The sequence below is a fragment of the Acipenser ruthenus genome, chromosome 1 (genome assembly GCF_902713425.1).
Source record: "Acipenser ruthenus chromosome 1, fAciRut3.2 maternal haplotype, whole genome shotgun sequence".
Lineage (NCBI taxonomy): Eukaryota > Metazoa > Chordata > Actinopteri > Acipenseriformes > Acipenseridae > Acipenser > Acipenser ruthenus.
The window spans coordinates 99,685,866-99,703,248 of NC_081189.1; the positions used below are offsets into that span (position 1 = coordinate 99,685,866).

At 36.9% G+C, this 17,383-nt stretch overlaps 1 protein-coding gene across 1 annotated transcript in view; it reads left to right on the plus strand.

The window, feature by feature from the left end:
- Positions 1 to 17,383, plus strand: part of LOC117421383 (gamma-aminobutyric acid receptor subunit beta-1-like) — a 124,509-nt gene that overhangs the window by 67,235 nt on the left and 39,891 nt on the right. Inside the window, exon 5 of the mRNA XM_034035726.3 lies at positions 3,814 to 3,896. Coding sequence (XP_033891617.2) covers positions 3,814 to 3,896 — 83 coding nt within the window. The remainder of the gene's footprint in view (positions 1 to 3,813; positions 3,897 to 17,383) is intronic.

Genomic DNA, 17,383 nt, shown 5'->3' on the forward strand with positions numbered 1-17,383 from the left:
GAGCAATCTAGGTAAAGTACCTTGCTCAAGGGTACAACAGCAGTGTCCCCCACTGGGGATTGAACCCACAACCCTCCGGTCAAGAGTCCAGAGCCCTAACCACTACTCCACACTGCATGAAGTTTAATAAACTGAATAGTAATTAAGAGCGGAAATTTTTTTTGAAGGTTTGTGATTTAGAACTGTTTTGGGTCCATTGATTGTGACAAAGTGTTGCTCACGTTAACCGCTATCAGTCATAAGCCACTTACAGCTGTATTTGTTCCTTCTGATGGTGGTTTTCTGCAAACATTGCCATTCCTGGAAATACCTGGGAGACTGACTTGATGGACATGTTGGTCAATGCAGTCACTATATTGTGGAACGAGATACTTGCATGGGCACCCACTACCATGCCACTTGTGATGTCTTCTGCTTTTGAATTATTATTGCTGAATAATTGAACACATGTTTCATGCACATTATATGCAGCAGGTCTAGTATATCTTATGACCTGTCATGTAACTGCATACTTTTGCATGTATTACGGACTAAGGGATTTTTTAATTTTACATACTTTCTCTTTGGGCTAGTAAATTCTAGTTTTTATGTGCTGTCCTGAGTATACGTTGCAATAAACTGATGCTTTTTGCTCTTGATTGCAGTGTTGTTTGTCTTTCAGATGTGAACTCAATGGCTATTTAATCATTTGCTGTTACAGTATATGTGGGGAGATTGTTCATATGTGCACCAACCAAATGATGGATTCAGAAAACAATTATACATTTAATTGCTCAATTTCCCCTTTATACATACTACTTAACCTTTGCTGGGGATCAATTTATTATTATTATTATTATTATTATTATTATTATTATTATTATTATTATTATTATTATTATTATTATTATTATGAGAATGATTGTTACAATCCTTATTATGAAAGTCTAGATACAGTGTTAGGTGTAAGCTACAAAAGGATTTTAAATTGACAAAAATAACTCACTTGTAACTGTGATATTTGTGAGTTTAATCTTCTTTCCACAATTCTCACTGCTTCATGGTGAGCTCGGAAATTATTCACAGTTGGCAAGCTTAGGAATTATTTGCAGCAGACTAACAAAAATATAATTTGTGTACAAATGGGCCAGAAGGCTCTATTTGTACTACTAAAGAACCCTTGCAATTACTGTCCTTCATTCTTCTTATATAATTTAGACCAGTCTCACGTATATCCTGGTTCTGTGAAATCAAGACAGGTTTACAGGGGAATATACCAGTTTTTCAGGAATCCATTATGAGCATTTCTTCTTTACTGCATCGTTCGCTTGTTCTGGAACAGTACCAAAATACAGCACTCTAGGTCGACAAGATAAGGCACAGCATGTGCAGAAGTACCCCAGGTGACTTTATGCTCCTGTGCCTCATCTATTATAAAGACCTTTTTGGTTTAGTTTATATAGCTATCTCATCCTTTTTCTTATTACCATGTACGTTTGGTCAATAAAGCTTTTAATTCAATAGATAGATAAATAGATGGAGGCCATTAAACTTTTTTAAAATATAAATTAAAATAGTCTTGATGTTGTCTCTCTTCTTGGGAAATGTCCCTTAAAACCAGACTTGTAGGACTCGAGTCCGGGACTAGAGTCATATTTTTTGTGACTCGGACTCGGACTCGAGTCACGGCCGCAAAAGACTCGGACTCAACCTTGTGTGACTCGGACTCGAACATTTGGGCTCTGTGACTCGGAGATATTAACGACAAGTCCTTTTTTATTTTCTATTACACAAATAATATTAATTACTAGGAAACCTGTGCACAATAAAAACCCACTCAACAAAACATTATCCAATCACTGGTTAACCCTGTTGTCTTTGCAGCCAATCATAAGAATAGGAAATTAGAAGAGAGGTAGATTGCAGCGTACATACACCCCCACTCAGATCCAACTGACTGTTAAAAACACCCCCACACAAACCCATCTGCAGTTTTTTTTCTTCTTTTGCGTTAAGTTCTATAAGGAATAAATGATGTCAGCATGGCAAACAAGTAAGTACTTATTTCTCTCTACTACTTTAAACCATGTTCTAAATTTTTTATTTCAAATTCAAACTCAAATTTTATAAGCCAATGAAAGGACTGATTTCATTCAGGGATTAGCTTCTTGTTTTACCCAGAAGTGAATGGATCACCAAAGAAAACTCCTTTTTGGGCGCTATATTTAAAGCAAAGTAAGCATGAACTCGTTCTCTTGGGCTCTTGGATCTCGACTCTCATCTCGCCATGAAGTAAGCACTGAGCCTTCGCTTGTAATGGGGATCCATTCAAGCTTACCTATCTTCATCCTGAAGAAGACTTCTCGCTGCTACATCCTGCAACGCTGCTTAACACCGTCACTGTACGTACTGTGCACGAACCCTGTGTGCACATATATGTAACCATACAGAAGCCTGCGTGATTATGAAAATATTTGTTTAAATGTTTTAATCCTGCTCGTGTCTATACTTATAATTCCAGTACCATGATTTCTAATTTTTAAATTCTTCTTAATTTTGTGAGCCTTAATAAACTTAAGTTTATATTTGCCTGTTATGAGTACTTAGCATTTATGATTGATTTGAAATCCTTAAACCTATATATATATATATATATATATATATATATATATATATATATATATATATATAAAATTTTAATGTTAGTATATTGACGTTGTTATTTGACTGGTTAAGCTCTCTTGATATTAAAACTGGAACGCATATTTTTATAACTCAGCTCATATTTCCTTTCTATTCTGTTCATAGTTCTTTTGATATATTTGAAAAATCAAATGGTAGAATTGTGAATATAATTTTATAAGAAATATTACATTTGTGAAAGACTAAACCCCTAGTTTTATATTTAAATATTAATCACATAATGTAGGTGTCGTCCTGTATATAAAGAAATTAATAGGAACTAATATGTGTGGGGTTGGCCTAGGATATTCAGGTATTAATGTTAAAATATGATATATTCATAAATATGCACTACACAGCTCAGTTAAACTTTGCTTCCTTTTCTTCCTAAACTGTTGAAGACTACACCATACAGCAATGTTTTCATATCTACATACTGTATCGCTCATAAGTATTCATTTGGTAAGAAGTGCCCAGAGCTTGATGCATTGTGAAGGCTGCAGTTAAGACTTGCACCAACAATCTTGCATGCATGGAAGTCTACATTATCACACACACACACACACACACACACACACACACACACACACACACAACCAACATATTTTTCATGCATGTTTTTTTTTCACAGAGAGGCCTATGCACATTGTTAAAATATGAATTATATTGTAAGGGCAACCCATTGGACATTGGGCTATGTTTGGTGTTAGTACAGCAATAAAGACATATATTTTCATTTTAGACAGGAAGTCTGTCATTTTCGTGGAGCTCAGGTTTTTGTCATTTGCTGTGGGATGGGGGTGCTATTTTATGACAGCAGTAATAATAAAGTGTGACCAATATTTTATTCAAACTGTTCAGGAGTATACCTATATAGTAACACCAGATTTAAAAAAAGCTATATGGTTGAATGGTTTTAGCTGAGGAATGAAAGTCTACAAATCCAAGTTTTGAGTCACATCTCAATGCATTACCTCAGGGCATGTTGCTTTACCTCCCTGTGCCTTAGTGGTACATGGCTGAACAGCCAGGCTAGCATTGTAAGCAACATTATACAGTGTAAACTGGTCTGTTTGTATTTCTTAGGAATTTAAACACACACACACACACACTCTGGTAAGCTCAGTTTTTTCTTTCTCCTTCTTCTTTCAGAATTACCACTACAGCAGCTTGCATGATGGATCTGCGCAGGTATCCCCTTGATGAGCAGAACTGCACTCTGGAGATAGAAAGCTGTAAGTGCCTTCAGCCTGACAGCACAACATTTGCTGCTGATGTAATTATATAAAGCACCTTGTATGAAATTAATAATATTTTGAAAGCTCGAGTATGTTTAATGCTGTGTCCAAATACATTTTCTAACCAACCAAATTAGTGCAGTAGCAGGAAGCGTGTACTGCAGTTGCCTTTTCGCTTTGCAGGCTGTGGCTTCTTTTCCTGGTTGGGACTATGTCAAGCATAGTCCTGTTGGCTGTTGCTGATTTTTTCTGGCAAAGAGAGGCCGGCAACATAGTGACAGTCAACTTTTTAGCTTGATGAAGTCATTTGCATGTCTACTAATATTTAACTGGGAAAACCTTACTTTGACTTCAGCAGATTTAATTTACACTGTACAGTACATACAGCTAGAGGCAGCCTAAATGTATTATTACAGTATGGAAAATATTACCCAATTCAACATAAATTGTAAGTTCATTGCAGTGAAATGTATGGTTGCCTGGATGATACATTGAAAAGCAATTACTAATTTAGTGCAAGCAGCCGGTTTCTTTTTTCTGTTGCATCTGGTAGATCTGGTCTTTCTCAGCATGGCTACTATTGAAGAATGTGTTGTAGGAGAGGACTGATGCATATTGGTTAATAAATGAGGGTACTAAGGCAGAATGTGCAGTAACTGGGTATCAGGGGAGAAAGGGTCATGCTCTGCTTACAATACTTAGCAACCCGAGTGAGATTATAGAGACATCAAAAAGGACAGACCCACCCACACACACAACCATGAACCAACCCACACAGAAGTCTGCATCCTCAGGGCTATATTGTTATTGCCTTTTGTAGGCAAGTTCTTATGTATTGCAGAATTATTTTTTTTCCTTTCATTCTGCTTCTTCATTTGAACCATTATTTGTTCCTTTAACCTTTTTTTTACCCGGGATAGACCTGTAATTGAAATGCATGATGAACCCTGATTAAAGGGCATTGTCATTGTAGGTGACTACGAAAAGGTAAGAGCTACCACATAGATCAGCTATCTATTTACATTTTTTTTAAAACAACTTTTTAAATCTCTAATTTACAGATTTATTTACCTTCTATAATGTTTTGCTTTCTCTCTGTTTAGCTATATTAAAGCTCAATGTTCTATCAGAAAGTTACACTGATTGCTGATGAACATTCTGAGGATTCACATGGCAATGAAGCATTACAAAAATCACAGTACAACCTACAGCTATGGCCAAAAGTGTTGCATCTCTCTATATAATTAACTATTTTTGCTTCCTAAAGTCGGATGAAACCTGCTGAATAATGTTACGTTAACATATTGAATTACATACCGCTTTGTAGTTTTCCATATACTTAATGAAAAACTGACCAAAATTGAAAGAATCTGACATTTTGAAATCTAACATGAAATACTGTACTACTATTATGGCTTCCGGTAAACTTTTGCTATATCATTTTGTACTTTATTTGATTAAATTATGTTAAATAAAATATCAATTATGTTCATATATGTTTTGTTTAAATTCTAGGTGATGCACAACTTTTGGCCATAGCTGTACTTTAGCAGGAATACTGGGATTCAAAGAATCTATCAAAATCGGAAAAGCCGTGTTCCTTTGATTAAACATTCTATTTGATGTATTTGTGGATGCAACTGATGTGATAGGGCTCTCAAATTCCATTGCATAAGGTGTCAGTAGAGTTTCAAATTGAACCATGGACCCACAGGGTATACACAATGTTCTCATTTGTTTTTAAAACCCTGTCTTCAGAAAAATCTTGTCCACAATTTGTGAAGGTCACTCTGTATAACCATTTTGGAAGCTAATCTAAATGGTTAGTCATTTCAAGAAAATGATTAAATTATAAGGTGAGGAAATTACACATAAATGTTCCATTACTCATTGCAGTGTTAAAATGGCTTCTATCATCAGTATATTCAAATTGCATAGGAGCCTATCTTATGATTGCCTTCTACAGAAATCTGACAAATAAAAATATAGCTGTGGAAATAGAATTTTCTGTCAAGGTCTACTGGCTGTATTAGGGGATGTATGTTGCAAGCCCATAAATAGTCACTGTAAAAAAATATTCTGTTATGCAGCAGAAATATTAAGGTATGATTCTCTTATTGTTTTAAGATTGTCATTTCTATTAAGTTTTCTGTACTTTGAAACCTCTCTAAAGGTACACTCCATGCTATAGGACTGTAATCTCTCTCACTTGTTTGTCCAGAGCTATTCAAGTGCCTTCTCTGCCAAGCAATAAAAAGCATGGTGTACTCTTAATAGTTGGGGACCGATATAGAGAAGAGGGCCATTTCAGAAATGTACTCTGTTTGTGCCAATCAGAAGATCGGGGTGGTTTTGTATGGGATTGTCAGAGAGCACCTGTAGACATAAATAGTAGTGTGCTCATGCATTAAATGCAGCACTCCGATTGGCTGATTGACAGAATGATTTATGTTTTTCCTTCAGAGACTTTTTTTTTTTAAAGTTAAAACAATTATTAGAAGATTCAACTATACAGACTGTGAAGCCAATATATTCTAGGGGCATAGGGCAGATTTTAAAACCTTAGAGACACCACCTTGAGTCTTTTATAGACTACACTTTCAATCCATTACTTTCTAACTACCTTAATGAACTCTCTAGAACCTTTCTTTGATTTACAATACATTGAATTTAATTTCTTCTATTTCAATGCAGTCATTTTTTTTTCTTTTTGCGGAATAGTTGGCATACAATATGTGTGTGTAAAGAAATGCAAATCCTTTTTAGATATATTTGTTTAGAAACAGTAACAGGAGATTAGATGATTAGATGTTCACATCCATTTAATCACTGTTTTATAAACAAACAAAAAAATTACTTCAAAGAAACTCAGTCATTGATGGATTATTTTATTTAGGATTGCCATATGTATGCCATCATCCCATGTCAATTTCATAAATATATCTTACAATGAAAACTAAAAACAGATGTTTGTGAAGCAGTTACAGTACTTGCTGTTAAAATAATTGTTTGGTAAGTGAATGTCACAAGGATGGCTGTAGTGGTGATGTCAGACCCGGAACAGAAACACACAGAGTGGTGAGTGAAAGGTGAATTGCAAAACAAATCACGAACACATAACTGACACCAACTAAACAAGTACGGTGCTGGTGCTTCCTGCACCCGTAGCATTTGTTTATATTTTTAGTTTTTAATTATTTTCTCCTTCTCTCTCCCATTCTCCACTCCCGAACACACAACCCTGAGTGAGTGCTTCGTGCATCTATATATACAATTGTGCCAGGATTCAATTACTAATTAAGTATTCACTTGAATCCCAGCTCATGAACTAATCTGTGAACTCTCCATTCTCACATATTAATACACATTTTATCTGCATGTGATTGTGCAATCCTTGTGCCTAAATACAACTATATTTTTTAAATCACTCGTGCTCCACAGCCCCATTATATCCTGTGCACCAATCTATATACACCAACAATAACACACTACATACACATAAAACACAATCTACACACAGGGGTGAGTCACCCCACCACAGTGAAGTAAAATTACCCCAACATTGGAAATGTTAACTGTAGACAAGAAACCTCCTTAGATGATCAAAAGCATGTTTAATTCACACATGTACGAGACATAAAAACACTCCAAAGGATAAATGTGGAGCTGTCCTATTCTTTGCTGCTGAGAAGAAGTTACTGTTCAGGATGTGGCACATGTATCTTCACGTATGAGACTAATCTGTATTCCATGGATTTTGTAATGACGTTTTGTTGCATACTGTAGTAGCTTAGATTTCATGAACACACAATGATGCAGCAAGATCAATTAGGTGAGTCAACAGATGATCTAGAGCCTAATTTTTGTTGACCTGTTAGTCATTTTAAATTGCATTTATTTTTTTATTGACTTGTTAAGGAAACTGCGGCAGGGTGAATGCCCTGCCGAATTGAGTGTGTGTTTGTGCTGTATAGGTATTGGTGCACGGGATATAAATGGGTCTGTGTTCCACGAGTGATTTAAAATATATAGTTGCGAGGATCACGTGACGCACTCTAGCCTTCCATCCCCCATATTTTAATTAAATATTACGCAGCAGTGTTATTTTTGTTTTTTTTTGTCTCTGCAACCCCTATCGACTATGTCCTCCAGGATAGAGACGGCTTCTCCTTGCGCTACTCCGGTCGGAAAGCACTTCAAATCAATGTAAATTCAAGAGGAGCTGACGCCAATGATTGAACGAGCCCTAGCGGCTCAGAGTGATACCATCCGGACAACATTAAAGCATTATTAAACTCATCTACAACTACCATTGTCTGAACTAGATCTTCAGGGTCCTCTGTGGGCTCGGGAGGGAAGAGCTGCCACCCTGGGAATAATGGTTATTGGGGGGGGGGGGGGAATTGGGACTGATGTTTTGTATTTTGTACTGGCTCTTTCAACTACCAAAATCATAATAAAGAGAAAACATTTAATTAAAAAAAAAACCTATATATATATATATATATAGTTGTATTGAGGCACGGGGATTGCACAATCACTTCACGTACAGATAAAGTAAGTAACAGTATGTGGCACGGGTATTGCACAAATTAGTTCACGTGCTGGGATTCAAATTAATAATTAATTAGTAATTGAATCCCGGCACAACTGTATATATGTTCGGTGAGTAGAGAACGAGAGAGAGAAGGAGAGTAAAGTAAATTAAAAATAATTAACAACAATTGCTATTTCGTGCTGGAAGGACCAGCTCGATACTTGTTTGTTTTTTGACTCGCCATGTTTGCTTGTCTGTTTGTCCACTGTTTGTTTAGTGTTAGTCCGTTTTGTTTGTCTATTTATTCTGGCCTCAAGTGCCATGTGCTGTTTTTGTTTACACACTGAGCGCAGCCATAGCGCCTCAGTTTCACCCCGTATCATCTGTGTTTTACTACTTTTCAGCTCAATGCTTCCACTTCCGCCCCCTATTGGTTATTGGAGGGGTAAGCAGCCGTGTCTCAAACCCCATATTTTGCATCATGAAAAATCCGCAGGAGGCTTATCTTTACAGAATTTCAAACTATATTTTTGGTCATTTGCATTGCGCCCAGCTGCAGTATGGCTTGAGGCCGATGTGCCTGTCTCCTGGAGACAACTAGAAGAAAATCTAGTCTTCCCTCATAGATTACAAGACCAGCTTTATTCTGGTATTTCCCTAAAACAATGTAAATTACGATTTGGTTCTATTATCTCCTATTTGATCACAGTATGGCGAATGGTGGAAAGGCATATTAAAATTGGAACACAGTGGTATTCGCACTCGCCCATCTTTCACTGTGCTGCCCTTCTATCTGGCGGTCGCCCTTTTGCTTTTCCTCAGTGGTCTAATATGGGAGTTCACACTCTAGCAGATGTTATGAAAGACAGCTACCTTTGCACATTCCAGGGCCTCCAATCACGGTATAATTTGCCTGGTACATCCTTTTTTCTTTATTTACGCCTTCGCTCTGCTATGCGTGCTTATAGTGTTCCCTGGGGCACAGAACTACTGTCTCACCTTTTACACAATATACTGAATGCAATGGGTAGGGCAACCGGACTGGTATCCATGCTCTATACTCTTCTACTGACAGCTTCATATAAACCACTGTAACAGGGTGAGGTGCCCTGTACATTGTTTGTTTACTTTTAGATCGGGGTCCCCCTCTGCCCCTGTGTTATTTTGTATCATTATTATGATTTATTATTGTATACATGACGGCGAGCGCCGTATGTTATTGTTTTGTTTATTTTTAAAAACGTGTCCTGGCAGAGGCGAGATCGGTGCTCGTCCTCTGCCAGGAGTAATAATTAAAACTCGTGCAGAAGGTGGCCATCAAACCTAATTAATTCGGGAGATGGCCACCTTCTGCACGAGTTTTAATTATTACTCCTGGCAGAGGACGAGCACCGATCTCGCCTCTGCCAGGACACGTTTTTAAAAATAAACAAAACAATAACATACGGCGCTCGCCGTCATGTATACAATAATAAATCATAATAATGATACAAAATAACACAGGGGCAGAGGGGGACCCCGATCTAAAAGTAAACAAACAATGTACAGGGCACCTCACCCTGTTACAACCACTAATGATTAATGACATTTGGAATAGGGACTTACCTCCTGTTGATGAGGACATTTCTTGGGATACTGTTTGGAACAATTTGATCTGTGCTTCTAAAAATCCTAATCATCAGTTGCTCCATTTTTATTTTATTCATAGAATATACTTAACCCCTCGGAGACGTTTTCTAATGGGACTCACTGACACCCCAGTGTGCGCACTGTGTCCCCCAGGGAGCAATGGGCACCTTTTTTCATATGGTGTGGGAATGTCCCGATGTGGCCGTGTTCTGGGGGCAGGTTGTGCAATGTTCTTGGGGAAAATATTCCCTGCTCTCCGTTGAGCCTTTTGTTGAATGATGACTCATCGCTTATTCTGTCTATGCAGCAGAAACGTAATTGGCTGGCTGGCATTATTGCTGCGAAAATAATAATAATAAAGAGAAATGTAATCACAAAAAATATATATACATAACTGTATTGAGGCACGGGGATTGCACAATCACTTCACGTGCAGATAAAGTAAGTAATAGTATGTGGCACGGGTATTGCACAAATTAGTTCATGTGCTGGTATTCAAGTGAATAATTAATTAGTAATTAAATCCTGGCACAACTGTATATATAGCAGCACGACGCACTCACTTGAGGTTCGGTGTTCGGTTAATAGAGAATGGGAGAGAGAAGGAGAGTAAAGTAAATTAAAAAGAATTAACAACAATTGCTATTTCGTGCTGGAAGGACCAGCTCGATACGTGTTTGTTTTTTGACTCGTCGCCTTTGTTTGTCTGTTTGTCCACTGTTTGTTTAGTGTTAGTCCGTTTTGTTTGCCTATTTATTTTGGCCTCAAGTGCCATGTGCTATTTTTGTTTAAATCTTTTATTTGTTTATTTAATAAACACACTGAGCGCAGCCATAGCGCCTCAGTTTCACCCCGTATCATCTGTGTTTTACTGCTGCTTACTGAATTGTTCCTGAACATGCCTGTTTGATTAGACATTGTTATTTTTATTTACAAAAAAATTGCTATTGGTGTAACACAGGCAAGTTTCTATTCATCAAATGCTCTTTGACCCCATTCACACTTGCGATTTGAGGCGGCCTTTTCTCATATGTGAACGCTCCTAAAAAGAAAAGGCAGCCCAGAACCGGCCCAGATTTAGGCTGCTGTTTCGATGCGACCCAGGGCCTGCATTCCTGGACCAGGGCCGGCCTTTACATACGAGCACAAAGCAGACTTAGGGCCGCCTTTTCGTGTCACATGACCAATGTGTTTACATAGCTCACTAGACACTCCCATACTCCCACGTGCACGAAAGGTAAATAGAAAGCTGAATGCTGTGCTAGGCAAGAAGGCAGTGGATCAATATTGAATGGTAATTATTTCTACATCATACAACTTTAATTATAAAAATGCAAAATTTAAAAAAATCTAGCTGGTTAACGTTCAAGTTGTTTCTTTCACATAATAAAGGAGCTGCAGTACATTCATAATTATGCTTAATTTGTCACAATTACATTTTCTTCCTGTTATTTAGCAAGTAAGTGATAAATATAAAAACTGCAGGGTTGTGGATCATAGTCAGCCACCACTGTTTATTTTGCATACAATGATATACATAGCAACAGAAGTGTGCGTCTTTACATTCAAATGCAGATCATTTCTTTTAGCTGCTTGCTTTCAGTTTACACACACATAAAATACTGTTCTCATCCACAAATATTAAGATAATTGATGCACCATGTGAGGGTTAGACACACACTGTAATATTTCAATGCCTGCTATTGTGATTATTATTGTTAATGTTATTCTACTGGCGCTAGAGCAGTGATTTATTATGTATCGTTCATGTTGTTGAGCACAGTGTATTTGATATGTAACAGTGTATTGATGTATTTAGATTAGAGCGATTCCCTTGTGGGACAAGGGTTTTGTTATATACATATGTTTGGTAATCTTCCAAGAGAATGGGTAATGCTAATGTTCAGTCTTTACTGGTAATGGTTAGCGACTCATGAATAATAATGACAATGATAATAATAACGAGTAAACGATAGAATAGTTTAACAAGTAAACAAAGACAGTATTCATATAGGAGAAACAAATAAGTATAAATGACATTAATGTTGTGTCTTTCCTTAGGAGGGAGCAGTCATACTATTAGGTGGTCAGTCATGAGTTTGTCTTGTGAATGTAATTCATTGTGTACAACCTGATAGTCATTTGCAATCTGAGTTAATTACGAATATAAATATTTATACCTGTGAACACTAGCAAGTTTCTGTTTGTCGCGTTGTAAATACCTCCATGTTGACGGAATAATGTGATTGTGGGTGGCGGTATGCTCAGACCATCACCCTGTTACACATCATAACAGTAAGTCAAAATAGTCAATATGTTTTTTTTTTAATATATCCCATAAAATTGCTACTGTGCTGCATTGAAAAAAAAGAAGAAACATCTGCTACAAATCAAGGATTTCTGTCTATCCCGGTAGCTCTTCCATTGTGAGTGCAGGCTATCATGCCATTTAAAAAAAAAAAAGAGCAGTTTGCCACATTTTAGGTGTGATTGGGGTTGCTGACCTAAATATAGGAGGTCCTTGGGCTGGGCCAGTAGTGTGAAAGGGGTCTTTGATGCAGACGCAATGGTGTACTTAAAATATCTTCCATATATCTTTTTTTTTATTTTTTTTCCCCCATAAACTTTAGTGGTGCTAAGAAAATGTAAGATTTTTTGAAAAATAATCTTAGGCACTGACTAAATGTCCATTCCATTTTAACAATGGGCAGAGTCTGCTGCAGGCTTTCACTTTCACAGTACCAAGGAACCATGCCCTTATAATATTAGCATTTTCTTTTCATATTGCCCGATTACACTGGCCGTTAAGCACTGAACACGTGGACATGTGACAGATCATAATGTAACATTTGGTTTAATTGAATGTCTTTTGCACATTATGACATTTACTTAATGTGATACAGAAACAGTGGCAGAATTGAACTCATTAAAAAAAAAATCTAAATAATTTTAATCACCGAATTAGTGCACTGCTAAAAAAAAGTCTTTTGTGGAACCCCATAAATGCTTGTAACTTTGAGCTGGATCCTCAGAGTCAAATATGAATTGCTTTCTAATAATCAATTCAAATTTATATTTCTGATTAGGTGAAAATAAACTATATCCAGGTTTGTCACTAGCCTGCCCAGGGTGACAGTGCAATTCATCAATAAAAAAAGACACTGGGGAACAGGCTGTGCATTTAATTAGTCCAATGGAGTTTTACATGCATGCGGAGTCAGAACATTTTGCATAATTTATATACCTATTGCTCTCCATGAAGTTAAAATCAGAGCTAAAAGCTGTACATCTGAAAGGTAATTTGAATGCATTAATTTCTTTGATCTAATTATCTTTTTTATTATCGACTGTAGATTTTGGAAAGCCAGCAGCAAGGATACAAAATATGATATCACAACAGTGTAGCAATTTAGACCACTGTCCGACAAAATCTGCCAAGAAATACATGTTTTTTCACTTCTTAAAAATACACTTAAAATGTACACAAACTAGAGTTTTTTTTTGTTTGTTTGTTTTTTTAATTATTATAATAAAAATTTTAAGAGTAAGTAGTTTCAAATGGCTTTTGTTTAATTTCTCGTTTATATTCCCCTTACCGTGTGATGGTGTTTGCATTTGTTCTGGTATAGAATCATTTCTTTACTAAATCTGCCTGTATGGCTTTGAGCTGCTTACGATCCCAAACTCAACGCAAGTTCAAAATCAAGTAGAGTCAGATTTAGAGAAACGTGAGAATTCAATATCGGAGCAGCAGAGCCACTTAGAATGATTGCAAACACCATGAACTAGTAAGGAAAAGGTAAAGACCATTAAAATGACATGTAAAGCTATATACTGTACTGTCTTAATTATACAAACTGTGCTGTCAAGCTCATGCATGCATATGTTTCTTGCTTGTTCTGTTACACGAGCAGTTTGCTTTCTTGTACAAAAAAATGCATGGACTTTTTTGCATTGTATTCAAAATTAATCCATTTGAAATGTCTTATCAAAACAAGTTTAAAAGTAAATAATACATCTGCACAATATTGGTTTTTAGAATATACATTGAAATATGTGTGCATAATAATGGAAGACTAAGTTATTTTATTAATACTATTGGAGGGATTTATGTATTAGTGCCTGTAACCCTATTTATACACATTTATATCTTGAGAAGCACCATGAATTATGCTGTATTTGATCACCTACATTCCCCACCTCTGATTACACTTTTGCTGCAGTTACTCATCCAGTCAGAAATTATTTTTAGTTTTCAGTTCCATTAAAGGAAGTTGTTTTTATGAACTACTCTTCAGTAGTTCAACAGATGGTCTTTTGCTTGCTTCAGCATCAAGGGAAGGAAATGTATATCTCAGTCCCATTAAAGGAAGTTGTGATAGACTCCGTCCAAACAGCACAATAGTTAGTAGTCATTCATCTTAAGTGTGGTATTGAAGAAAATAATGAGAAAGAATAGTTTTCTAATAATGATAGTGCCCTCTCATTGAAGGCTCTACTGTGTGGTAGTTGACCTTGATATATTCAATGATTCATAAAACAAATATGTGTTTGTCTCTCTTTATTCTCTCACCTGTTTTAGACCCATGCCTCCACTACCTGATTAGTCGGATCTTATGTTGAAGAAAAGAATGGTTGTTTTTGTTCTTTGTCAGGCCTATTTTGTGTCCTGGGATTTGACTTGTTTTATTTACATAGAGATGCAGTGTCTGGAATCGGTATGTTTCCAGTCTTTATTTTTCAAGATGTAGACCACCTAGTTGCGGTTGTAGGTATTTTTCTTTTTCACTCAAAAGAGCTAGTTGCCTAACATTTGGTATGGTTCATATCTTTCTCTAGGCAATATATATATATATATATATATATATATATATATATATATATTAGAATGTAACAGGCATTTGATTTGGTCAAAATAGCACTTCTTATTGCAAGTGATAATGCATTGTTAAATTTTAAGTAGAATATATATTTTTTCCAAAACCTGTGATGGTATTAGGAGACACAGCATTTGTTTTTTGTGATGCTGCGTTAGGTGCACATGTACCAGTTTAATGGAATGGGTAGATGCACTAGCCTAATTTTGCACTCGGGTCATCTCACAAGCCATAAATAGTGCTCAGATCTTCCAAATGTTTCTTTTCTTTGTTATGGATTACATTTGTAATCACAAATCTTTTAAAAAGTGTGTTTGTGTGTGTGTGTGTGTATAATCTATGTATATAATCTCCCAAGGTCCAACTTCCACTGCCTCAAAGCGGCAGAAGCGTGACAACGGGTTCTCAAGACGAAGTACAGCGGGGTCCCCTGACTCTGGCAGGTTCAACCATACTGTGAAAGCTTGAGTAACATACTCAGCCAAAGTGGTAAGGGCACTCACCAACCCATCTGGCCAGTGTGGTGAGTTATGGCTACCCCCCCCCCATGATGAAAGCAGACAAAAACATGACTTCAAGAGTTGGAAGAAGAACTTGGAAGATTCAAGTGGAATATTGTAGGACTAAGTGAAGTACAGAGAAAAGACAAAGGAGTACTAGAACTCAAGAGTGGACATCTTCTCTACTACCAAGACACTACAGATGGACGAACAGGAGGCATTGGATTCATTGTCCACAAGAGAATCAAGAATAACGTAGTAGAGATTGACAGCGTGTCAGAGAGGTCTGCAAGACTGATAGTGAAAGTTTCAAGGAAGTATGAACTTCAGGTCATTCAAGTATTTGCACCAACAACAAGCTGTTCGATTTTTATGAAGAAGTACAAGAACTACACGAAAATGGGAAGAGCCACTATAAGTTCACCATCTGTGACTTCAACGCCAAAATAGGAGCCCAGCAAGAAGACAAGAATTCGGTCAGCAAATTTGGACATGGCTACAGGAACGAGAGGGGTGACTTTGCAGAGAACAAGAACTTCTTCATCATGAACACCTTCTTCCAGAAGAAATCCATCAGGAAATGGACATGGAGAGGACCCATCAGAGTGAAGAATGAAATTGACTACATACTCACCAACAAGAAGCACACCGTACAAGATGTCTCGGTACTAAACAATTTTAACACAGGGAGTGACCACAGACTTGTAAGATGCAAAATACACCTAAACACAGCACTGGAGAGAGCGAAACTTGTGATGACAAAATCCAACACAATCAACGTAGAAATGCTCCAGAAGCAAAGCCTGTTGTTTCAACTGGAACTGAGGAATAGATTCAGTGTTCTTCAAGATCTGCAAATAGATGAAGCAATCGAGGTAAACAAAATTATGAGGAAGTGATGCAAGTAATTGCAGAAACAGCAAAAACATCGCTCGAACACAGAGTACAAAATGCGACTTTGAAGAGAGTCGAAGACTTTTACAGAAAATTATATCAAGATGAAAAGAGCAAAGTAGCAGATGACGAAGACTAGACGTAAAAAAAAGCAGCCCGAGGAAGAAGTTCCAGACATTCTTCCGGAAGAAGTGAAACATGCTATCAAACATATAAAGACAGGAAAGGCACCCAGACAAGCGGCATAACAATTGACATTGTGAAAGAAGGCAGCGAAGTGACAAAAATACTGCTGTGTATTTTTACAGATTGGCACTTTCTTTTGCTTAATACAAATGATTGGAACAATGCATCAGTGATACTTTTACATAAGAAAGGAGATAAAGAAGACCTCAAGAACTACAGACCTATTAGCTTACTTACTGTAATTTACAACATTTTTACCAAGATATTCACCAACAGACTTCAAGATAAATTTGACTCGGCACAATCAAATGAGCAAGCAGGATTCAGGAGTGGATTTAGCACAATGGATCATCTTCAAGTTATACGGCAAGCAAACCAGCAATGAGTACAAACTACCACTTTGCTTGGGATTCATCAACTATGAAAAAGCCTTTGACTCTGTTTATACAAGATCTGTATCAAGCGCTCTGGAAAAAACAAAGAATTGAGAAAACATACTTGATTAGCACCATATACAAGAATGCAACATCCACACTAAGATTCCATAAAAACAGTGACACAATCAAGATTAAAAAAAGGAGTTTGTCAAGTAAGTACAATTTCCCCAGATCTCTTCACGGCCACCCTAGAAGACATTTTCCAGCTTTGGACAAAAAGAAAATCAAGATATGTCATACATGTCAACCCCTAAGTGTTCATACCAGTGAGACCTCTGCTGAAAAACCTTGGGACTGATGAAAAACCTTAACCTAGATGTGACAGGGCCAGGAGCCCTGCACATGAAAAGGGGGCAGGGCAAAGCCCTGCTGTAACATGTATTTGTTTTGTATTTTGATTTAAATGTATTGTTTGTTTGTTTAT